The sequence below is a fragment of the Nicotiana tabacum genome, chromosome 19, assembly GCF_000715075.1.
Source record: "Nicotiana tabacum cultivar K326 chromosome 19, ASM71507v2, whole genome shotgun sequence".
Classification (NCBI taxonomy): domain Eukaryota; kingdom Viridiplantae; phylum Streptophyta; class Magnoliopsida; order Solanales; family Solanaceae; genus Nicotiana; species Nicotiana tabacum.
In genome coordinates, this window is record NC_134098.1 from 120,536,142 (window position 1) to 120,561,238 (window position 25,097).

Consider the following 25,097-nt stretch of genomic DNA (forward strand, 5'->3'; position numbering starts at 1 on the left):
AACTCTTGTGGTCTGGCCCTTCGCCGAACCTCGCGCATAGGGGGAGCTTAGTACACCGGGTTGCCCAACAAGAACAAGTATGTAATAAGTAGTAGAGATCACATTGTATAGTTGAGTTCCACCCTCCATAGAGTCATTTCGTTTTTATATCGGTAAGACTCACCGAATTAATGCTAGTACGCATTTGCGAAATTTCATGCATATTTTCGTTTTCCTTTTTCTGGTTGTGTGTCTGCAATTTCAAAAAAAAAAAAAACAAATCCACGTAAGTCGCTTTTTGTTATGCGACATATAATTAAAAAATTCTGCAATTCTTTTTGGTTAAAAAGAAGCTGATCAATGTTAAGTATTATGCTTAAAAGAAAGCACTTTAATGTTATATTGACGGGGTCCATCTCATTCAAGAGCCAAAGTAATAGACATGTGCCTAAGAAAATATTTGGTTGAGAATTTATTTGGTTTGGTAGCCAACTTTGTTGAAGAAAAAGAAGGAAAAATGTGTGCAAATTATCAAATATAGTAGGCTTTAGAGAGTGAGACTTCGGCTATAAAAGAAGAGGTTCAACTTTCATTTCTACACACCAACAAAAAGAGAAAGAAAGAGTGAGGTTTCACAAACTAAGGTATAAGAAAATAGTCTGTGAGAAAAATAGAGAGTGAGCGATATTGTAGTGAGGTGGGAATATCAAAAGAGGGTTATTTCTTTTGAGTGTTGTAGTGGTCTTTGGAGTATTTGACTCGGACCTACAAAGTGTAAAATTCCTTGCTATAGTGATATCAGTTGCTCGTCTCGGGACTGCGGTTTTTTCCCTTATTCAAAAGGGTTTTTCACGTAAAAATCTTGGTGTCGTAGTCACTCTTTTATTCTTGTTAATTACCGTATCTCGGTGCTACGTTATTATTCCGCTTTTATTACTGTGAATATTATTTCTATAGGGGGTTTATTCCCAGCAACTGCCATCAGAGCATAGGTTTTGCTCATTCACAGAAATACTATTCACTGTCGGTAGTACTATACTTGGTAAAAAATAAAAATGTCCAGAGTAAAGTACGAGGTAGCAAAATTTAACGGAGATAGCGGTTTCTCAACATGACAAAGAAGGATGAGGGATCTGCTCATCCAACGAGGATTACATAGGGTACTAGATGCTGATGCCAAAAAGCCTGATACCATGAAGGCTGAGGATTGGGCTGACTTGGATGAAAGAGCTGCTAGTGCAATTAGGTTGCACTTATCAAATGATGTGGTAAATAATATCATTGATGAAGACACCGCATGTGGCATTTGGACAAGGTTGGAAATCCTATACATGTCCAAAATACTGACAAATAAATTATACCTTAAGAAGCAGCTATACGCCCCACACATAGGTGAAGATACGAATTTTTTGTCACATTTAAATGTGTTTAATGGACTAATCACACAGCTCACCAATCTCGGAGTGAAAATCGAGGACGAAGATAAAGCCATCTTACTATTAAACTCGTTGCCATCTTCGTACGATAATCTGGCAACAACCATCCTGCACGGTAAGACTGCCATTGAGTTGAAAGATGTCACATCGGCTCTTCTACTCAATGAGAAGATGAGAAAGAAGCCTGCAAATCAAGGACATGTTCTCATCACAGAAGGTAGAAGCAGGAGTTATCAAAGGAGTTCGAGCAACTATGGTAGATCCGGAGCTCGTGGGAAGTCTAAGAACCGATCCAAATCAAGAGCCAGAAATTGCTATAATTATGATCAACCAGGTCACTTCAAAAGAGATTGCCCAAATCCAAGGAAGGGCAAAGGTGAAACCAGTGGCCAGAAGAATGACGACAACACAACCGATATGGTGCAAAGCAATGATAATGTTGTCCTCTTTATAAATGAGGAAGAATAATATATGCACCTGTCAGGTCCAGAGTCGGAATAGGTGGTTGATACAACAACATCTTATCATGCCACACCGGTAAGAGATCTTTTTTGTAGATATGTAACAGGTAATTTCGGCACTGTGAGAATGGGTAATACAAGTTACTCAAAGATTACGGGGATCGGTGACATTTGTATCAAGACAAATGTCAGATGCACATTGGTTCTAAAGGACGTGCGACATGTACCTGATTTGCGGATGAACTTGATCTCGGGAATTACTTTAGACCGAGATGGATACGAGAACTATTTTGCAAATCAAAATTGGAGACTCACCAAAGAATCATTGGTTATTTCAAAGGGAGTTGCTCGTGGCACGTTGTACAGGACAAATGCAGAAATATGCCAAGGTGAATTAAACATGGCACAAGATGAGATTTCTGCAGATTTGTGACACAAAAGAATGGGTCATATGAGCGAGAAAGGATTACAGATTCTTGCCAGGAAATCACTCATTTCTTATGCCAAAGATACAACGGTAAAACCTTATGACTTCTGTTTATTTGGTAAGCAGCATAGAGTCTCATTTCAGACATCGTCTGAAAGAAAATTAAATATACTTGATTTAGTATATTCTGATGTTTGTGGTCCAATAGAAATTAAATCGATGGGTGGTAATAAATATTTTGTTACTTTTATTGATGATGCTTCGCGAAAATTATGGGTTTATATTTTGAAAACCAAAGATCAGGTGTTTCAAGTTTTCCAGAAGTTTCATGCTATGGTGAAAAGGGAGACAGGCCAAAAGCTAAAGCGTCTCCGAAGTGACAATGGAGGTGAGTACACTTCAAGAGAATTTGAAGAGTACTGTTCGAGCATGTGATCAGACACGAAAAGACAATTCCTGAAGCCCTACAACACAATGGCGTAGCCGAAAAGATGAACCGCACCATTGTGGAGAAGGTGAGAAGCATGCTCAGAATGGCTAAACTGCCTAAGTCATTCTGGGGTAAAGCAGTTCAGACAGCCTGTTACCTGATCAATAAGAGTCCATCAGTTCCGTTGGCGTTTGACATCCCAGAGAGAGTTTGGACCAACAAGTAGGTGTCCTACTCGCATCTAAAGGTGTTCGGTTGCAGAGCTTTTGCACATGTACCAAAAGAGCAGAGAACAAAGTTGGATGATAAATATGTTCCCTGCATATTCATCGGATATGGAGATGAAGAGTTCAGATACAGATTATGGGATCCTATAAAGAAGAAGGTCATCAGAAGCAGAGATGTAGTCTTCCGAGAAAGTAAAGTTGGAACTGCTGATGATATGCTAGAGAAGGCCAAGAATGATATAATTCCTAACCTTGTTACTATTCCTTCTACTTCTAACAATCCCACAAGTGCAGAAAGTAGGACCGACGAGGTTGTCGAGCAGGGAGAGAAACCTGGTGAGGTTATTAAGCAGGGGGAACAACTTGATGATGATGTCGAGCAAGTGGAGTACCCCGCTCAGGAAGAAGAACAACCTCAACCTCTGAGGAGATCAGAGAGGCCAAGGGTAGAGTCATGCAAGTACCCTTCAACAGAGTATGTCCTCATCAGTGATGAAGGGGAGCTAGAAAGTCATAAAGAGGTATTGTCTCATCCATAAAAGAATCAGTGGATGAAAGTCATGCAAGAGGAGAAGGAAACTCTACAAAAAAATGGCACGTACAAGCTGGTTGAACTTCCAAAGGGAAAAAGACCACTCAAATATAAATGGGTCTTTAAACTCAAGAAAGATGGAAATGACAAGCTTGTCAGATACAAAGCTCGATTGGTGGTAAAAGGCTTCGAGCAGAAGAAAGGTATTGATTTTGACGAAATTTTCTCACTTGTTGTCAAAATGACTTCTATTCGAACAATCTTGAGCTTAGCAGCTAGCCTGGATCTTGAAGTGGAGCAGTTGGACGTAAAAACTATATTTCTTCACGGAGATTTGGAAGAAGAGATCTATATGAAACAACTAGAAGGATTTGAAGTAGCTGAAAGGAAATACATGGTGTGCAAACTGAATAAGAGTCTTTATGGGTTGAAGCAGGCACCAAGGCAGTGGTACAAGATATTTGACTCATTCATGAAAAGTCAAACTTACATAAAGACATATTCTGATCCATGTGTATACTTCAAAAATATTTTTGAGAATAACTTTATTATATTGTTGTTGTATGTGGATGACATATTAATTGTAGGAAAAGACAAGGGGTTGATCGCAAAGTTGAGGGAGATTTGTCCAAGTCATTTGATATGAAGGACTTGGGTCCAACAAAATAAATTCTGGGCATGAAGATAGTTCGAGAGAGAACAAGCAGAAAGTTGTGGCTGTCTCAGGAGAAGTACATTGAACGTGTACTGGAACGCTTCAACATGAAGAATGCTAAGCCAGTCAGCACACCTCTTGCTAGTCATCTAAAGTTGAGCAAGAAGATGTGTCCTACAACAATGGAGGAGAAAGGGAACATGGCTAGAGTTCCTTATTCTTCAACAGTCGGAAGCTTGATGTATGCAATAGTATGCACCAGACCTGATATTGCTCATGCAGTTGGTGTTGTTAGCAGATTCCTTGAAAATCCTGGAAAAGAATACTGAGAAGCAGTCAAGTGGATACTCAAGTACCTGAGAGGTACCACGGGAGATTGTTTGAGCTTTGGAGGATCTAATCCAATCTTGAAGGGCTATACAGATACTGATATGGCAGGTGACATTGATAATAGAAAATCCACTACTGAATATTTGTTCACATTTTCAGGGGGGGCTATATCATGGTAGTCGAAGTTGCAGAAGTGTGTCACACTCTCTACAATCGAAGTAGAGTATATTGCCGCTACTGAAGCTGGCAAGGAGATGATATGGTTGAAACGATTCCTTCAAGAGTTTGGATTGCATCAGAAGGAGTATGTCGTCTATTGTGACAGTCAAAGTGCAATAGAGCTTAGCAAGAACTCCATGTACCATGCAAGGACCAAACACATCGACATGAGATATCATTGGATTCGAGAAATGGTAGAGAATGAATCTCTAAAAGTCTTGAAGATTTCTATAAGTGAGAATCTCGCAGATATGTTGACCAAGGTGGTACCAAGAGACAAGTTCGAGCTATGCAAAAAACTTATCGGCATGTACTCAAACTAAAAGACAGTGTTACCTCCTCTAGATGAACGAGACTTGGGGGGAGATTGATGGGGTCCATCTCATTCAAGAGCCAAAGTAATAGGCATGTGCCTAAGGAAAATATTTGGCTGAGAATTTCTTTGGTTTGGTAGCCAACTTTGTTGAATTGTCAACGTTGAAGAAAAAGAAGAAAAAATGTGTGCAAATTATCAAATATAGTAGGCTTTAGAGAGTGAGGCTTAGGCTATAAAAGGAGAGTTTCAACTCTCATTTCTACACACCTACAAAGAGAGAAAGAAAGAGTGAGGTTTCACAGACAAGGTATAAGAAAAAAAAAAATCTGTGAGAAAAATAGAGAGTGAGCGATATTGTAGTGAGGTGTGAATATCAAAAGAGAGTTATTTTTTTTTAATATTGTAGTGGTCTTTGGAGTATTTGACTCGGACCTACAAAGTCTAGAGTATTGCACTGCTCCATACACTATGTATCAGAAATTGGACAAGTTGATTAAAAGAAAGTGCATTTTTTTAAGTGCTAGTTTATTTTTATTGTCTTGATTGGTCAGATAAAATTTTATAATCCAATCAATCATAAGGGAAAGTTTATAAAAAGTTGCACTTATTAAACACTTGAAGGATTTATTTTCAAGTTAAAAGTTGGCTATGATATCTTAAGGAGTAAAAAAAGCCAAAAGAGAGACTAAGTTTTCATACTTTTGGGTTCTTGGCAAGTGGTGATGCTAACTCTATTTAGTAGCATAATCTTTTTAATGGAAAAAGGGTGTTTTAAGAAGGAACTCTATGAAATGGTTCTAACTTTCTAAGATTCCTTATACACAATTAAAGTAGAAAATTTCACCTGAAGAATGTAATTACCCATCTAATAGAGCTAGTAGACAAGTTCAGTGAGGAGTTGCAATTACCACAAAGAGTACCTACTTGTTGCAATTTGCAAATGGGATTTTTGCTGTATTTTTTTGGCATTTATATTCCTTGCTTTTATGGGACAAAGCCTTTTACTAACTAGCATGTCTCAGTCTCCCTTTTGAAGAAACAACATTGTCATTGCTACGTCGTACACACAAAAAAAGTACTTTTGGATGACAAAATGCAAAGGCGCTACGCTCAAGAGTGTGGCTTAGCTGTCAATAAAGCGAGTTAAAATCATGAAAAATCAAGGATCAAATTTCAGTAGAAATAAAAAAGTTGGTGATTTTTTCATATTTGCCTAATCCTCGGTAGGCAGGGTTATTTGATTCATGTGGTGTCTGTGCTAGTGGAATATGTATAGGGTAAGCTGTAGAATTGTTGAGGCGCGAACAAACTTACCACGGACACCATCGTCACATGGTTATTACGTATTTACTAAGACGACAACAACAACAAAAAAAAAACAGTGTAATATCATAAGTAGAGTCTGGAGAGGGTAGTGTGTACGCAACTTTACTTGTGATGGTAGAAAGACTGTTTTTGATAACCCTTGCTCAAGAGTACGTATTTACTACTTAATACGTAAATTAATAAGTGATCAGAAAGCTGCAAAGAATCTTTATAATATCAATTGTTCGCCCAATCACTTTAGTTATAAAAGTAAAATTCTATTCAGATGTGCAATATCTTTCACTAACATTTGTCTATAATATAAAAAATAAATGAAGTGTCTTGATCATAACACAACCGTGTCCTTTGCCTATAAATACATAGTTTCTTTCATTTGGCCTAAACACCAGAAAAGATCCTACATCTTTTGCTGATTACTTTGTTATTCACTTCATATTACAAAGACTCAAAGAGTTAATGGCATCAATTAGTAAAGTTGAAAAGAAAAAGATCAATGGTACTGTTGTACTGATTAAAAAGAGACCTTTAGACCTTGTTCCATCTGAAGTAGTTCAACAGCAAGCTGCTTATGAGATTCTTGGTCATAAGGTCACCCTGCAGCTTATCAGTTCTTTTACTGGAGATTCAGGTGATTTCTTTTTTCCCTTTTCTTCAATATTCCGCCATCTTTTATACTTCACTGTGGTTATCCTTTTTCAATAGAAAATATAGTGAACTTCTAGTACTTTTTATTTAATTTTTGTATAATATTTGTCTGAGATGAGCAAATGGAGTAACATGGTCAGTGAGGATTCGCATAGTCGACTATAACTTGCATGGAACCAAGGCATACTTGTTGATATAGTGGTCATCCCTTGTCCTGTTGTAAATTCTATATATACCACTGGTCTAATTTGCTATATGAGTTTTCTTGAATAATGTGATTTATAAGTTGATAATTTTATTCCTGAAGGGAAAGAAATGAAAGGGAAACTTGGGAATCCTACACACTTGAGAGATGAGAATAACTCAGGAAATGAATCAAAGTTTAGTGTCACATTTGATTGGGATGAAGAAGTTGGAGCTCCAGGAGCATTCATTATCAAGAACTTTAATCCTAGTGAGTTCTTTCTCAAGAAACTGACTCTTGAAGTTGATGATCCAAGTCATGGAAGTATGCATTTTGTTTGCAATTCTTGGGTTTATCCAGCTGACAAGTACAAATCAGACCGAGTTTTCTTTGTCAATCAGGTAAAGTATAACATGAAAAACATTGAATTTTCCCAAAAAGAAAAGGAAAAGAGCCACTAGGCTATTGTTAGTGGTCTAAATTATGATGGGGGAACTTTGTTTACTTGATGCAGGCTTGGCTTCCAAGTGAAACTCCAGCACCGTTACGTTGGTACAGAGAAGAAGAGTTGCTGAACTTGAGAGGAAATGGAACCGGAAAGCTTGAGGAGTGGGATAGGATTTATGACTATGCATATTACAATGACCTTGGGGATCCTGAAAAGGGTTCGGATTATGTTAGGCCAATCCTAGGAGGATCTGAAAAGTATCCTTATCCGCGTAGAGGAAGAACAGGAAGACCACCAACAAATACAGGTTCTCTCATTTTCTGCATCAAAATGATCATTACTATGAGCCATATCTGATTGTTTTGTAGTAAAACGGCTAACGTTATTCAGTTTGTATAATTTCCTGAACTTTTGTGCAGATCCTAATTCTGAGAGCCGGCTTCCACTGATAATGAGCTTTGGTATTTATGTTCCAAGGGATGAGAATTTTGCACCCCTAAAGATGACAGATTTTGTCGGTATAGCACTTAAGGTCATCGTTCAGCTCCTTGTTCCTGAGCTCGAGTCTTTAGCAAACATCAGCCTCAATGAGTTCAATAGCTTTGAAGAGATATTAAAAATCTATGAAGAAGGAATCAATCTTCCAAATGATCTTTTGCAGAGAAGTACTACACATATGCTCAAGGAATTTATTCAAAGTGCTGGTCAGCAGTTTCTTAAGTATCCAATGCCACAGGTTATTAAAGGTACTTTTGATTGAAAGAGTAACAGTAAGTCAACCCTCTTTGTGGGAATCTTTCTTTTTTGCTTTGTGCTTTCTCAAAGTCTTACATTGTTGCAACAGAGGATAAGTCAGCTTGGCGGACAGATGAAGAATTTGCAAGGGAGATGTTAGCTGGAATAAACCCTGTCTGCATTTGTGCCCTTAAAGTAATCTAAAACTATCACTTTTCCCTCTAAAATTTCTGTCTTGTCTATGTGCAAAGCAAGAAAAAAGGAATCAAACATAAAGTAACCTTAGGTCCTAACTTCTAAACGAACTTCACATTATCTCCATCTCTCGTCACTATGAAAGGAATCTGAAGTTACTTATTTTTCAGTTGAAAAATTATGAGCTGAAAACGCTTCTGCAGGAATTCCCTCCGACTAGTAAGCTGGACCTGAAAGTCTATGGTGACCAAACGAGCAAACTAACCAGAGAACAAATACAAAATCAGTTACATGGACTCACTATAGAAGAGGTTTTATGAGTTGATTTTATAATAGTTCTGATATACCTGTTTAATTAAATGGGACCTGTATCTGATAAATTTGTACCCTATTAGGCGATCAATGCAAATCAGCTTTTCATATTGGATCATCATGACACAATTATGCCATATCTGAGGCAGGTAAATATGACCAGTACACAAATTTATGCCTCAAGAACTCTCCTCTTTCTACAAAAAGATGGGACTTTGAAGCCGCTAGCCATTGAATTAAGCTTACCTCATCCAGATGGAGATCAACTTGGTGCCATTAGCAAAGTTTTTACACCACATGAAAATGGTGTTGAGGCTTCCATATGGCAATTAGCTAAAGCTTATGTCGCAGTCAATGACTCTGGAGTTCATCAACTAATCAGCCACTGGTGCTTAAACTTGCAAAAAGGCTTTTTTATGGCAATGATCATCAATTTAGTTTGTTTTGTTTATCAACAACCTCTTTGATTAAATATCTGTTTTTCTTCTCAGGTTACACACTCATGCTGCAATTGAGCCATTTGTGATTGCGACGAACAGGCAGCTAAGTGTGCTTCATCCTATCTATAAGCTATTGCATCCTCACTTCCGCGATACAATGCACATAAATGCCTTGGCTAGACAGACTCTACTTAATGCCGGAGGAATTCTTGAGCAGACAGTTTTCCCTACAAAATACGCGATGGAGATGACATCAGTAGCTTACAAGGACTGGTCTTTCCCAGATCAAGCTCTCCCTGCTGATCTTATCAAGAGGTAATTCACTACTTAATCCTGGAATTTACTTATAGAATTCGAAAAGTTCACAATGAAACAAATATCCTGAAAAACTTTTTGAATTTTTTATTGTGTTGTAGAGGTGTAGCAGTTGAGGATCCTGAATCGGAACAAGGTGTCCGCCTACTAATTGAGGACTATCCATATGCTGTGGACGGGCTAGAAATATGGTCAGCAATCAAAAGTTGGGTTCAGGAATATTGCAGCTTCTATTACAAAACAGATGACATGATTCAGAAAGACACTGAACTTCAAGCCTGGTGGAAGGAAGTCCGAGAAGATGGACATGGTGACAAGAAATCTGAGCCATGGTGGCCTAAAATGCAAGCCCTCAAAGAACTGATTGACTCATGCACTACAATTATATGGATTGCTTCTGCTCTTCATGCAGCCATAAATTTTGGGCAGTACCCTTATGGTGGCTACCTACCAAATCGGCCTTCAATGAGCCGAAGGTTCATGCCTGAGCCAGGCAGTCCTGAGTATGAAGAGCTGAAGACGAACCCTGAAAAAGGATATCTGAGAACAATTACACCCCAACTACAGACTCTAATTGGAATTTCTGCTATTGAGATTTTATCAACACATTCTTCAGATGAAATTTACCTTGGCCAGAGAGACACTCCTGAGTGGAATAAGGATAAAGAACCAATACAAGCTTTAGAAAGATTCGGCAAAAAGCTGGCTGAAATTGAGGAAAAAATTATAAAGATGAACAATGACAAGAAACTGAAGAACAGGATGGGGCCTGTTAAGATGCCATATACATTGCTCTATCCTACAAGTGAACCAGGACTTACTGGTAAAGGAATACCCAACAGTGTCTCAATATAAATTAAAGTTGTTATCTTACCATCATTTGGATAAGACAACTTTATTCGCACTAGGCTTCAATAATATGCTTCCTAATTATCTAGTTTGAAATTAAACCAGCACCAGCACCAGCACCAGCTTGTGATAAATATTTTGAATTATCTAATGAAATTTTATAGCTATTTCTACTATAAACGAAAGTTGGTACTTTAATTTTGTCCATCAGGTTGTTTTCTCATTCAAGTCTTTATCGTACGGAAAATTTGTGTTGCGACCAAACACACTCACGCAAGTATACGCGGTCGTCAAGTAATAAAGTGACTAAAAGTCGGATGTCGAACCCACGAGGACTTATGATTAGCTATTAACTAAATTAGCCTATCTTAATTATCTAAACAAGAATTAAATCTAAAAATATTTTATTCTAACTAATTAAATAAGAAAAATATAAATAATAAACTTTGAACAGAGAAAGAGCAGATTTTAATGATATCAATGTAATGAAAACGATCTAGGGTTATGGGCTATCTAACAATCCTATTGTATTCTTCAATTGAATTGACCGACTAATTTATCTAGCTTATTGGTTGACAGGGTTAATATTGCTCATAAGAATCTGTCGAGTTCTTACTCGCCTATTCAAGCTAACCTAACGCCTATATGTCTATGGAGTTAGAATCAACAAGAACGCATTTATAATTCCTGTAAATCAACCAAGCAAGGCAATTAGGTATATGTCTATCCTAACTACGAATCCGTTCCCCGATGCCCGAGTTCAAGAACTTGCCCTACTCAATCCTATATGCAATATAGAATTCCCACTTTCGAGTTCAATTCTAGATTCGTAGATAATATTCAATTGGTGATCAAGCAATTAAATAATTAAGTGCAAGATTGAATAAATAAACTAATATGAGAAATCAAGAAGTCAAAATCAATATCCGAATAACAATAGTCATGAAAGAACCACAACCCTAGAACGTGAAGTTTAGCTCCACATAGACATGGTAGCCAAACAACAAATCATACAAAGAAACATAAAAATTACTAAGTTTGGTGGGAGAAAGATGAAACTTGATGAATTCCGGCCTCCACAGCTTTTTCGTGGCCTTTTCCCTCTTCCCAATATGTTAGATAACCTAAAGGAGGCGTTTTTGGCTTATATATTGCGTACAAAAGTCGTGGGCCAAAGCTCTTCTATTCCTAGTCCAAATCGGCTTCAGGGATTGATGCTAAGGTGGATGCGACGCATCCAGCTTGTCCTCTATTTCAATTTTTGCCTGCGAAGGTGGATGCGACGCATCCACCTTGTCCTCTATTTCTCAGCTTGCATGCGATGGTGGACGCGACGCATCCAGCTTCACTTCTACTTCCCAGTTTCGCACGCGATGGCGGACGCGATGGCCCAACTTCACTGCTAAGGTTGCATGCAGGATGATGTTTTCCTAGGTTGGATGCGACGCATCCAACCCTTCTTCCTCTAGCTAAACCACATTTTCTTCATATTTTGCACTCCGAACACCTTAAATCGTCACACATAACTTAATTAGTCATCAAACCAATAATTACACCATGTTGGCATTTTAAAGATTAAATAACATCAAGAAGTGGTTAAAACATGGGTAAAGTAACATCAACACATATCGAAATATGCCAAACATCACTACCCCACACTTAAACCTTTGTTCGTTCTCGAACAAACCATCACTATAGTAAACAAAATAAAATTAAGCTCTTATCATTCAAAGCACACTACATCTATGACCATGGTTATTTGCAACAATTAGGCTCTAGGCTATGCATCACATACCCTTCCCTTTACTTATGCCCTTCTTTAAACATATTCGAACAAAGACAACATGCTCACAACAATCCTAACCTCAAAAACCGACTCAATGTCACAATGCACTCATGGCTTGAACAACCAACATCATAGAGAAGTCTAATAACGTTACCTATCCCTCGTGAAACCATGTGCCCTCACAACAAAAGCAAAGAGAGTAGAATCAATCCACACATTCGAATCTCATGCTCACAAAGAAAATCGCTCACTCTCACAAAAGAAGTCACATGCATGTAATTGGTACCATAGGCTTGCCCTTAATGTAAATCTCTACTAATGTAAGCTCGCTCGATCTAAAATCAATTAGGACTTTTTCATGGTTGTAATGTGGGCTAAGGGACGGGTAGGATATATTTAAGGAATAGTGATTCACCCTCCTAAGCACTTTAACACATCATCAAATAACTTAAGCGCAAATTCTTCAACACCACTTCAATTTCACAAATAATATCACCCCAACAATATTTCCTCTTTCTTTAAGCACTACTTTACTTCATACCCACTAGCAAGAACAAGACAACAATTTATTCATCTATATTTTTCTTTCTCTTTTTTTTTTTTCAGATTTTTCTCTTTTTTTTTTTCTTTTAATTTCCGCTAGTGGTGTATTATTTTACAAAATAAGTGCACCCTTCTTTCTTTCATTGGTTTCACTCAAAAGTCACCCCACACTTATTCCCTTCTTACTTCTTTTAGCGCTCATCTACAATTAAAGTGCTTTAAGAGGTAAAAGGATCAAAACAATGTCAATTAAGAATAAAAAGGGTATAGGCTTGTAATGTGGGTACCAAATAAAAGGTCTACAGGCTCAAAAGGTTTAACTAGGGATAGATTTTATTTGTGATAAGCAATAAGCTCAAAAAGATCAAAGAAAGCCTAAAATCATTTTTCAAACCGAGCATCACCTAAATTTCGCTTCAACTCACATACCGGGCAAGTTCTAGACACAAGTACACTACATGGACTACACAAAAACCTCACCACACATGGCACATGACTCGCTAAGGACGGTCACATTCCGACTCTCAAACAATGCAAGTATTCACGGAGCAACGAGATATTAAGCATTAAGCGCAAAGTGAACACAAGTCAAGAAAATGAGAAATAGGCTGCAACAAAACATGCTATCCAATTTAACAAGGCATCATCAATAAATTCAAATCATACAGAAGATACTACACATGCGAAAGTATAAATATGTTACTATCAAACAAGTCAAGGGCGCCTAGGTTCATCATTCTTGCCCCTTTTATTCCCTAAATTCCTAATCTACTCGGAAAGAAAAAAACTACCCGGTTCAAACTACATCCCATGGAAAAGAACCGAGGCACAAAGAAAAACCACAGGGGATTATTACTACCTAAAGAAAGCTAACAGACATATTTTGAATTTTTGTTTAGACTTTAATCCCTCAAGAAAACTGTCTAGGAGATCAATCGTCGGGAAAAGTCTAATTTTTCTACTTTTTCGTTTTTTTTCCACAAAAGCTACTACACTTAAGAATGAGTACTACAACTAAGCTAAAATAGCACAGAAACTCATCCAAACGATCTCCTCACCCCACACTTAAAATTTTGCAATGTCCTCAATGCACATTATAAATAATAAGAGGGTAAACGAGACTCCCTGGTAGGCCAAAGGCCGAAGCAATAGCGGCTCACGAGGTACTCAGACTTCCCCAGGCATCGTCCTTTGTGTGGGCACCCCACACTTAGTCCTCACCATCTAGCTCGCTTTTGCACTCTTCTAATGGCTTTGCTTCCTATGCTCATAATCCTACAAAACAAAAATAAATACTACAAAATAATAAAAATAAAATAAAATAAAAAGTAAACAAAAATAAAAGAAAGCAGTAACGCTGGGTTGCCTCCCAACAAGCGCCTGATTTAACGTAGCGGCACGACGTGAATCACTTTTTGCCTCCACCTCGAACTTATGAATTGAGCCCCTAACATGGCATCCAGTTTGCGGCTATGCTCCAGTGGTGGGGCTACAAAGATAACCAGGCCAAGTGATAAATTTTTCACTCTACACTTCTCGGCCTTTAGATGAGGAATGTAATTTTTGCTTTTTGGCACAACAAATTCAAAAATATAGGCATCCTGTTCCTCTTCCATTGACTCCTCCAAAGGCTTAGATGACTCGATTTCCATGTCATCATCCAAATACAATGTCGAAAAATGTTTAGAATGAGGACCAACACGCCCCAACTTTGGAATTGTATTACTATTTATATCCTCATATGTGCACACATTAGAGTCTTCAAATATAACATTATCTGCTACCTCGCATGGCTCTCGTGTACTTTTCTCAACATGGGCATCATCAACAGAAATATGCTCGAATGATTGGCTCTCCACTTTTAGCTCCTCAATTTGGCGTATAAGCTCCTTTTCAGCTTCTGACAACTCATTACTATTTTGTTGGGCGATAGACGCAACAACCTTTGCATTTAATTTATCTTGCAAGTCGTGAATAGTAGTGACAAATTTATAGATCCCTTGTCCCAGTTTAGATCTTCCCTCTATAAAGTGTCTCATCCCATCAGTAAGTTCCTCATGTTGAGCTTCATATATTTCTAACTTTTCAGCCTGTTCTGCCAGCCAAGTTTGGCTCAAAATCTCCTCTTTTTCAAAAATTTTCTCTTGCTGGTACTCACTCTCTTCATTCAATTCTTCCATATTGGCCTTCATTCTTGTGATTGCTGCCCTCATTCTTTTCATATCTTGTTTGAGTTCATCCTGTTGCTCTGCTACTTGCCTCAGAATATCCCTAATATATGCATCAGGCTCCATATCCTGCACTTCATTGCCCCTATCAAACTCAGAAATATCATTAGAAAGATCATAATAAGGGCTCAGAGAAGGATGAACAAAATTAGGACAACCATCCCAATGGCCATCTTGACCACCACACATATTACAAATATTCCACTCAAAGGATTGAGATTGTGCGCACAACTCGCTCCTGGGAACGTTCTGATAATTTTTCCACCAGTGGGGTCCTCCACAATATGGACAAGGATCATCAAAATAAGAATAACCATCATTCGAACAATTTTTATTCCAAGATGCCATGCTAAAATAAATAAAAAATACTAACTAAAATAAAATAATAAAAAAAACATGAATAGATAAAAAAAAATGTCTAATCTAGAAAAATAGCAAATTTCTAAGTCCCCGGCAACGGCGCCAAAAACTTGTTGCGACCAAACACACTCACGCAAGTATACGCGATCGTCAAGTAATAAAGTGACTAAAAGTCGGATGTCGAACCCACGAGGACTTATGATTAGCTATTAACTAAATTAGCCTATCTTAATTATCTAAACAAGAATTAAATCTAAAAATATTTTATTCTAACTAATTAAATAAGAAAAATATAAATAATAAACTTTGAACAGAGAAAGAGCAGATTTTAATGATATCAATGTAATGAAAACGATTTAGGGTTATGGGCTATCTAACAATCCTATTGTATTCTTCAATTGAATTGACCGACTAATTTATCTAGCTTATTGGTTGACAGGGTTAATATTGCTCATAAGAATCTGTCGAGTTCTTACTCGCCTATTCAAGCTAACCTAACGCCTATATGTCTATGGAGTTAGAATCAACAAGAACGCATTTATAATTCCTGTAAATCAACCAAGCAAGGCAATTAGGTATATGTCTATCCTAACTACGAATCCGTTCCCCGATGCCCGAGTTCAAGAACTTGCCCTACTCAATCCTATATGCAATATAGAATTCCCACTTTCGAGTTCAATTCTAGATTCGTAGATAATATTCAATTGGTGATCAAGCAACTAAATAATTAAGTGCAAGATTGAATAAATAAACTAATATGAGAAATCAAGAAGTCAAAATCAATATCCGAATAACAATAGTCATGAAAGAACCACAACCCTAGAACGTGAAGTTTAGCTCCACATAGACATGGTAGCCAAACAACAAATCATACAAAGAAACATAAAAATTACTAAGTTTGGTGGGAGAAAGATGAAACTTGATGAATTCCGGCCTCCACAGCTTTTTCGTGGCCTTTTCCCTCTTCCCAATATGTTAGATAACCTAAAGGAGACGTTTTTGGCTTATATATTGCGTACAAAAGTCGTGGGCCAAAGCTCTTCTATTCCTAGTCCAAATCGGCTTCAGGGATTGATGCTAAGGTGGATGCGACGCATCCAGCTTGTCCTCTATTTCAATTTTTGCCTGCGAAGGTGGATGCGACGCATCCACCTTGTCCTCTATTTCTCAGCTTGCATGCGATGGTGGACGCGACGCATCCAGCTTCACTTCTACTTCCCAGTTTCGCACGCGATGGCGGACGCGATGGCCCAACTTCACTGCTAAGGTTGCATGCAGGATGATGTTTTCCTAGGTTGGATGCGACGCATCCAACCCTTCTTCCTCTAGCTAAACCACCTTTTCTTCATATTTTGCACTCCGAACACCTTAAATCGTCACACATAACTTAATTAGTCATCAAACCAATAATTACACCATGTTGGCATTTTAAAGATTAAATAACATCAAGAAGTGGTTAAAACATGGGTAAAGTAACATCAACACATATCGAAATATGCCAAACATCAATTTGCTAGCCACCAAATTAAAGATCTCATTATGTTAATGTACTAGACCACACGTCTTTCTCTACTATATGCAAAAGTTGGTATTGTAGGGAGGAAATGATCGTCTATAAATTCTTTATTTTTCTACGAGAAGTGTGTGCAGGTTCACATCAAACGGGAAAAAAGATAGTGATGTATACCACTGTTCTAGTGCTAATGGCAACCAGAAACATGAGTTCTTTAAATGTTACTACAAGTTCATTTATATATGTTGAATTGTGTAATGAATTAATTTAAAGCTTAAACTAAGAAAACCCTTGTATTTGGTTATTTATATATTCCACACACCTTTCATGTAACGACCCGACAGGTCGTTTTGCTTTCTAGAACCCCGTTCTCCTAAATAAGACTTCCCGTATGTGCTTTTACTGTTTTATGACTTGCGAGGATGGTTAGCTCGGGATTTGGAAGAGTTCGGATTGAAATCGGAATACTTGGTTCCTAAAGATTGGCAAAAAAGGCCAAGCTTGACTTGTAGTATTCGACCTCGGATCGGAGTTTTGATGATTCCAATAGCTCCGTATGGTGATTTGGACTTAGAAGTGTGTCCTGATTGAACGACACCGAGTTGGGGCTTTAGAGCGAAATTGTGACCGGAGAGTGGGCTTTGAGACGAGATAAATCTCTTTTCTAACCTTGTAAGATAGAATTAACCCCATAGGTGAATTCAATTAATATGTGCTTTTATTTGTGGGGGCTACGTATGTAATGTAGCTACTAATTATGCTTATGTCCAGGTAGTTTTAGGTTTACACCATATTTTGTTGACACTGTTATTTGATTATGCTTACTATATCACTACTAGAAATTCGGCAAAAACCGACCAAGTCGACCGACCAACTTTGATCGGTCAAAAAAAGGGCCAAAAAACCGACCAAAGTTGGTCGGTTTTTCAAAATATTTTATTTTTTAATTTTTTTTTACGAAACCGACCAACATTTGTCGGTTTTCTTAGGAACAAAAATGCGGGAAACTATTTTTGAGTCCCGCGAAATTTATTTTTCAAGAAACAGACCACTTTGGTCGGTTTTTCAATTAAAATAAATAAAAATTAATATTAAAAAAAATGACCAAAATTGGTCGGTTAATTCGGCCAGTCATTTTAAAAAATCGACCAACGTTGGTCGGTTATTTTCGTGCGAAAATACAATTAAAGAGTATAAATCAAATAAAAGACATTCTTAAAACAAAATGCACCAATGGTCTAGTGGTAGAATAGTAACCTGCCACAGTACAGACCCCGGTTCGATTCTCAGATGGTGAATCTTTTGATTACAAAATTAAAAAACCGACCAACTTTGGTCGTTTTTTTTTGCAATTTGTTTTTTTGAATTTAATTGACCGACCAAAGTTGGTCGGTAATTTTCGACCAACTTTGGTTGGTAATTTCCAACCAACTTTGGTCGGTATGCCTTTCCGACCGTCAAAATACCGTTCACACATAAATGGTCGCGTTTTGGTCGGTAATTGGCCATAACCGACCAACTTTGGTCGATTTTTTTGGTCGGTATTTAGCGAATTTCTAGTAGTGAGCTAATTGCCTTGAATAGAGCTGAGATTTGAGGATTTCAAGAATTTTTAAAAGTTTCTAGTTGAATTTCTTGTTGTGGAAAGAATTGAGGGATATTATAATAACTTGAGGAATCTATGTTCAACCGCATCGCAAATATATTTCGCGAGCGGGGTAAATTTTCACTACTTTCATGGGAGCATATCATTCGTCTCGGCAGGTTAATAAATGCATCTATGGTTCGTGACATTCGACCATCGGCAGTGCACACAGTATATGTATATGTATGTTGGATCGGGCCGTACGTCTTCGGCATAATTCGTGCGTAATAATACTGGGAGTCCAACTATAGTTGATATTGTTTCATTGGCCGGAGAGGTTAAACAGTTAAATGAGGGGGGGGGGATGATTTGGTACTTTCTATCGGTGAAAGTATTGTTTATTTATTTCTTTGCTTTTGAGTTCTATTATGAATTATATACCCCATGTTTGATTAGAATGTTATATATTTTATTGCTGGCCCATATTAAGTGTCGAAGTCGACCCTCGTCACTACTTATTCGAGGTTAGACTAGAAACTTACTGGGTACATATTGTTTATGTACTCATGCTACACTTCTGCATTAAATGTGCAGGGCATGAGGCAGGTGTCTGGATATCAGTCCGGCGCGCATCCTTGACTACTACGAAACTTTGCGGTGAGCTGTCTTCCGAGCTTGTTCTGTAGCAGCCGAAGTCTTTCTTTTGCTTTATTTTCTGTCTATTTCATTTCAGACGGCAGTGTAGTACTCTTTTGTGTATTCTACTAGTAGCTCATACACTTGTGACACCAGGTCTTGGAGATTTATGCTAGTAGACACTTGATGGTTTTGGGTTATTTTACTTATCTCACTTGCTTTAAAAATTTGATCTCTCATTTTCATTAAACTCTTACTTTTTATTTATACATAAACTAAAAATTAACTATTTCAAATCTTTAAAAGTGAGGATCACAGAGTTAGTTCACGATCGGCTTGCCTAGCGGTAACGTTGGGTGACATCACGGCCTATAGGAGAAATTGGGTCGTGACACTTAACGTACGGACCTAGTTCTTTTTCATGCACGGGTCAAACATGTGAAAAATCTTTTTTATCAATTCCCTTAAATATCCAACATCTCTTCCTGTTTTGCCGATATGATATTTGCCCACTCATTGCAGGTGTAAAATTAGCTCTACTATGAAGTATGAACTGTTAAGCCCCATTTATACCAAAATTATTCTTTTTCTATGAACTGTTAAAGTTTTTTCACACTTAGTGTTTATATCAAAATTAGTTTTTTCCCGCTGAACTGAAATTACAACTAGAAACCGTAAGTTAAGCAATATTGCATGTTTTAAAAAAGTTACCTTTATGAATTATCGTCTAACTGTTTAACATTCATTTTTATTGGTTATGTTTTAACGTTGATTCTACTTCTTAATTACATTTTTAATTATCATAAATACTTACTATGAATTTTAAAATGTTATATTTTAATATTAAAGTTCTTTTGTATTTTTATCTAAATTAAGCATAGTTTGGTATCACTAAATTCTTTCCACTGTTATCATCCTATTGAGATACAATGTGGTGTCTATGGCCTTGGCCTCTTTCACTTCAATGGCTAGCTTTGGGGGTCAAATCACAAATATACCCTATATTGGGGCTTTTAAATTGATACTCTTCCTTCTTTCTCAAATAAGAGTTTGTGCAAACATTTACTAGAGTTTGCTTATAATTTGAATTTATTTTATGTTTTCCAAAATAAATACCACTATCGAGAATTAAACATTTACTATATCTAATCTATTATTGAGTCTTGATACGTGTAAAAATTAGGCCATTTATGCAATTCTCTATTAGTCAACAGTATATTGTTTGATGACTTTATAAGGGGCAATCGAATTGAGTGACATTTACTGCCATTCTTGGTGATAAAATGGAAGAGTAAACGGTCAAAAACAAAGTATTTCCAATGATTTTAGAAAATTGTGGGAATAAATGATTTCCAATGACTTTATCCAATTTGCCAAAGAAAAATTTATCCAATTAATGCAACAATTCCGAAGCATTAGACTTCGTTAACTTGGTTCCTTGAGTTAGGGTTGTCCTTATCAGAATAGTTATAATTATAAGTTGGCGCACCTATACAAGTTCAAGGTATACTTATCAAAAGCACAAATTCCAACACTTCCTAAAGAGATAAACACTTTACTTACTTTTCGCCTGTTGATCTCCCCATTAATTTAATATAAAATTCCTATCTTGATCAGCCTTTTCTCATGAGTTCAAAATTTAGTTAAGGACCAAAGTGATAATTATGGCATCCACTGTCAAATTCTTATACAGAATGATTAAAAATACTCTTTTGAGCAGTAATTCACCAGAATTGCATGAACATCAAACTCATGAGATTTCTGAGCAATTCACTTTTGTTGATGGAGATCTAGGTAATTAAGAGGTTCCATTTCTACATTTCCTCCATTTCTAGTCACACTTTTTTATATTTCTCCCTTGTAAATTCTACATTTCTACTAAATGCCTTGTCAAGTGTAAGTGTAGTTGTGTTATTCCATGCACGGGCAGTGTAAAGAACTTTGAGATAATAATTATAGTGTAGTTCGTTCTGATCATGTGTAAACTTCAACTATTATGCATGGCATGTCTGCCAAATTAAACAAGTTCTTTGACTCATGTTTTCATTGAACTTTTAACTCAAGTAGGATTGATTCCACAAAAAAACAGGAGAAAATTAGCAGAATACACTATCATGCAAATGCTTATTTTTGCTAATAATTTATTTGTTCCCTTGTCAACTGACATATGGACTCTCTTTTTTTCTCCTCCTTATCCTCACTTTGGGACACTTTTTTGTACAGATCTGTCTCATAAGCTTTCCAATCCAAGTAAAGAGACAACAAAAGTTAAGGGTACAGTTGTTTTAATGAAGAAGAATTTCTTGGATTTAGATGATGTCAAGGCATCTGTTGTCGACCGTGTTGATGAGATTCTTGGACATAAGGTCTCTCTGCAGCTCATCAGTGCTGTCAATGCTGACCCTGGTACGTTATAGTTTCAAGATTTATTAAGAGTAGTAAACTAAAATCAACAATTGGTTAACTCATTTTAAGTTTCTTCTTAGTAATTGTGGTTTGTTTAACTAGTTGTCTATTTTTTAGCTAACAAGTGCAGAGGAAAACCTGGAAAACCAGCATTCCTGGAAAATTGGGAAGCCAAATTCACACCTTTGACAGCTACTGATGCTACGTTTGGAGTCACATTTGAATGGGAGGAAGAGGCTGGAGTTCCAGGGGCTTTCCTTATTAAGAACTTTCACCAAAAGGAATTCTATCTAAAGACACTGACACTTGATGATGTTCCAGGCCACGGCCGAGTATGCTTCATTTGCAATTCATGGATTTACCCTTCCGAATACTATAAAAGAGATCGCATTTTCTTCTCCAATCAGGTATCAATTAGCTTTCCAAATTCCTTTTGATTTTCAAAGTTACAAAGCGGACAGTAAGTGCAACAGAATGATTTGTCTGTTACAATTGCTGTCTTGTTTCTTTCTGCAGACTTACCTACCAAGCCAAACACCAGAACCTCTTCGTTCTTATCGTGAAGAAGAGTTGGAAAACCTGAGAGGAAATGGAATTGGGAAGCTGGAGGAATGGGACAGGATCTATGACTATGATGTCTATAATGATTTAGGTGATCCTGATAAGGGTCCAAAGTACGAGCGCAAGATTCTTGGAGGATCAGCTGACTACCCTTATCCTCGTCGAGGGAGGACAGGCCGTTTGCCTACTGCAACAGGTAATGAAATTCCGATTTTTGTCTAATTGTTATGCAATTCCGCAGCTACATAAGAAATTCTTTCATTGGACTCTCATTACTCTATTGGCCCTGCAGATCCTAAAAGTGAAAGTCGGCTGCCACTACATAAAAGCTTAGAGATTTATGTTCCCAGAGATGAGAAATTCAATCAGTTAAAGATGTCAGATTTTGCAGCATATGCCCTGAAGTTGTTATCTCAGTTCTTACTTGCTGAGCTTGATGCTTCTAACTTTACAGAGTTTGATACATTTGAGGATGAATTAAAAATATATGATGATGGATTTAAGTTTCCTTTTGAATCTCTAGTTCATAAATTAAGGGATCTTGTTCCAATGGAACTGGTGAAAGAGTTGCTGAGATCAGATGGTGAACACCTCTGTAAGTTCCCTATGCCACAAGTAATCAAAGGTAAAGAAAAAGCAAAATCACTGCTTACTTTAGATTGTTACTGAAGCAATATGTTCTGTTCAATTTTATTATGATTATGTATTTTGACCTTGTGTTTATGGACATCAGAAGATAAATCTGCTTGGAGAACTGATGAAGAGTTTGCGAGAGAAATGTTGGCTGGATTAAACCCTATTATCATCTGTTCTCTAAAAGTATGGTCAAGATTGTCTTTATCTTTACTGTGTGATCAGCTGAATACCATTTTAAATAAATGATCATAATATTTTGCTGAATTATCGTACCCACAGGAGTTTCCTCCAACAAGTAATCTGGATCCTAAAGTTTTTGGCGACCAGAAGAGTGCTATTACAGTGGAACATATAAAGAAGAATTTAGATGGATTAGCTGTAGAACAGGTATTCTCTATTAATCTTTTGTGCTTATTCATATGTAAAATGAAAGAAAAGGTTTAACTTCTTGCTCGTGCCATAAACCAGATTGGTTGATGAGTATTAGCTTCTTTTATAGGCAATCAAGGATAACAGATTGTTCATATTGAATCACCATGATACTCTCATGCCTTACCTGAGACGCATAAACACTACTACTACAAAGACTTATGCCACAAGAACTTTACTTTTTCTGAAAGAAGATGGAACGTTGAAGCCAGTTGCAATTGATCTGAGCTTGCCACATCCAGACGGAGATCATCTTGGAGCTGTTAGCAAAGTGTACACACCAGCAATTGATGGGCAGGAAGCTATTGTTTGGCAACTAGCGAAAGCTTATGTTGCAGTAAATGATTCCGGCTTTCATCAGCTTATTTCCCATTGGTATAATCTATAACTAGATAGCCATTATTTCTTCAGTGCCTGGTATAGTTGCTATTTTATTTTTCATTGATGCTGATATTGGATCATAGGTTGAATACTCATGCAGTAGTTGAACCGTTTGTGATTGCCACAAACAGGCAATTAAGTGTTCTCCATCCGATTTACAAACTTCTGCATCCACACTTCCGCGACACCATGTTCATAAATGCATTTGCTAGGCAGACCCTCATTAATGCTTGTGGAATTGTTGAGATGACAGTTTTTCCCTCTAAATTTGCCATGGAAATGTCAGCTGTTATTTACAAGAATTGGATGTTTCTTGATCAAGCTCTTCCAACTGATCTTATTAAGAGGTAAATGTGAAGTTCCCCATAATATTCATTTTTGCACTCGTCATGCTTCTGATACCTTGCTATCATGGTCTTATTGATTATACCATTCAACTTCAGAGGAATGGCGGTTGAGGATTCAAATGCACCACACGGTCTTCGTTTATTAATTCAAGACTATCCATTTGCTGTTGACGGGCTGGAAATTTGGGCAGCAATCAAAATTTGGGTTGAAGAATACTGTCATTTCTATTACAAATCAGACGACATGATTCAAGGAGATACAGAACTCCAAGCCTGGTGGAAGGAGCTGCGTGAAAAGGGACACGGCGACAAAAAGGACGAGCCCTGGTGGCCTAAAATGCAGACGGTCCAAGAACTAATAAACTCTTGCACCATTGTTATATGGATAGCTTCAGCACTGCATGCAGCAGTCAATTTTGGGCAATATCCTTATGCTGGCTACCTCCCTAATCGTCCTACATTAAGTCGAAGATTCATGCCTGAGCCGGGAACTCAAGAATACGAGGAGCTCAACACAAATCCTGAGAATGCATTCTTGAAAACAATAACACCTCAGATGCAGACACTACTTGGGATTTCTCTCATAGAAATGCTGTCAAGGCATACCGCAGATGAGGTTTACTTGGGACAAAGGGACACTCCTGAATGGACAAATGATCAAGAACCACTACAAGCTTTTGAAAGATTTGGTAAGAGGCTGAGAGAGATTGAGAAGAGAATTACACAAATGAATTGTGATGAGAAATGGAAAAATAGGTCCGGTCCTGTTAAGGTGCCTTACACTTCATTCTATGCCTCAAGTGAAATGGGATTAACTGGCAAAGGAATTCCTAACAGTGTGTCCATATAAAGCCTATGATTCTGTTGGTTTACTAAATGACAATATAAAATGTTGGATTAATGGCTCAAGTGTTCTCGATTTGACAAAGGTTCATCTTCTCCAACGCGCAAGTTAATTCACTTAATTATTTAAGAATCACTGTTAGATTTTGCGTTTTTGTTCTAAATTTATGTAAAGAGGGTATTTGTTTCATCTATCTTATGTTATGTTGAGTGAGGTTAAATTAATATGTCCTACTTCACCTTTGTTTCTCAGTATTCTATGTAATAAAATTTTAATATTAAAAAAATGGACTATTAGTCAGTTGATTATGTAATAAAATCATACTCCTTTATCATACTAAACCTAATTAATTACTCTTAGAACACTGGGGACGTTATATGT

General features: G+C 37.2%; 2 protein-coding genes across 2 annotated transcripts; both read left to right on the plus strand.

The window, feature by feature from the left end:
- The first annotated feature begins 6,721 nt into the window (after nt 1-6,721).
- On the plus strand, nt 6,722-10,641 carry LOC107806327 (putative linoleate 9S-lipoxygenase 5). The gene is made up of 9 exons (XM_016630463.2): nt 6,722-6,966; nt 7,291-7,568; nt 7,682-7,922; nt 8,035-8,361; nt 8,460-8,545; nt 8,749-8,856; nt 8,941-9,245; nt 9,349-9,612; nt 9,714-10,641. The coding sequence occupies exons 1-9, from the start codon at nt 6,795-6,797 to the stop codon at nt 10,465-10,467; spliced, it is 2,535 nt and encodes an 844-aa protein (XP_016485949.1). The 5' UTR covers nt 6,722-6,794; the 3' UTR covers nt 10,468-10,641.
- A 10,759-nt stretch (nt 10,642-21,400) lies between these two features.
- Nucleotides 21,401-24,773, plus strand: LOC107822679 (putative linoleate 9S-lipoxygenase 5). The gene is made up of 9 exons (XM_016649236.2): nt 21,401-21,518; nt 21,636-21,925; nt 22,035-22,275; nt 22,372-22,704; nt 22,813-22,898; nt 22,995-23,102; nt 23,215-23,519; nt 23,609-23,872; nt 23,969-24,773. Exons 1-9 carry the CDS (start codon nt 21,401-21,403, stop codon nt 24,720-24,722), a joined length of 2,499 nt encoding a protein of 832 aa, XP_016504722.1. The 3' UTR covers nt 24,723-24,773.
- The last annotated feature ends 324 nt before the right edge of the window (nt 24,774-25,097 follow it).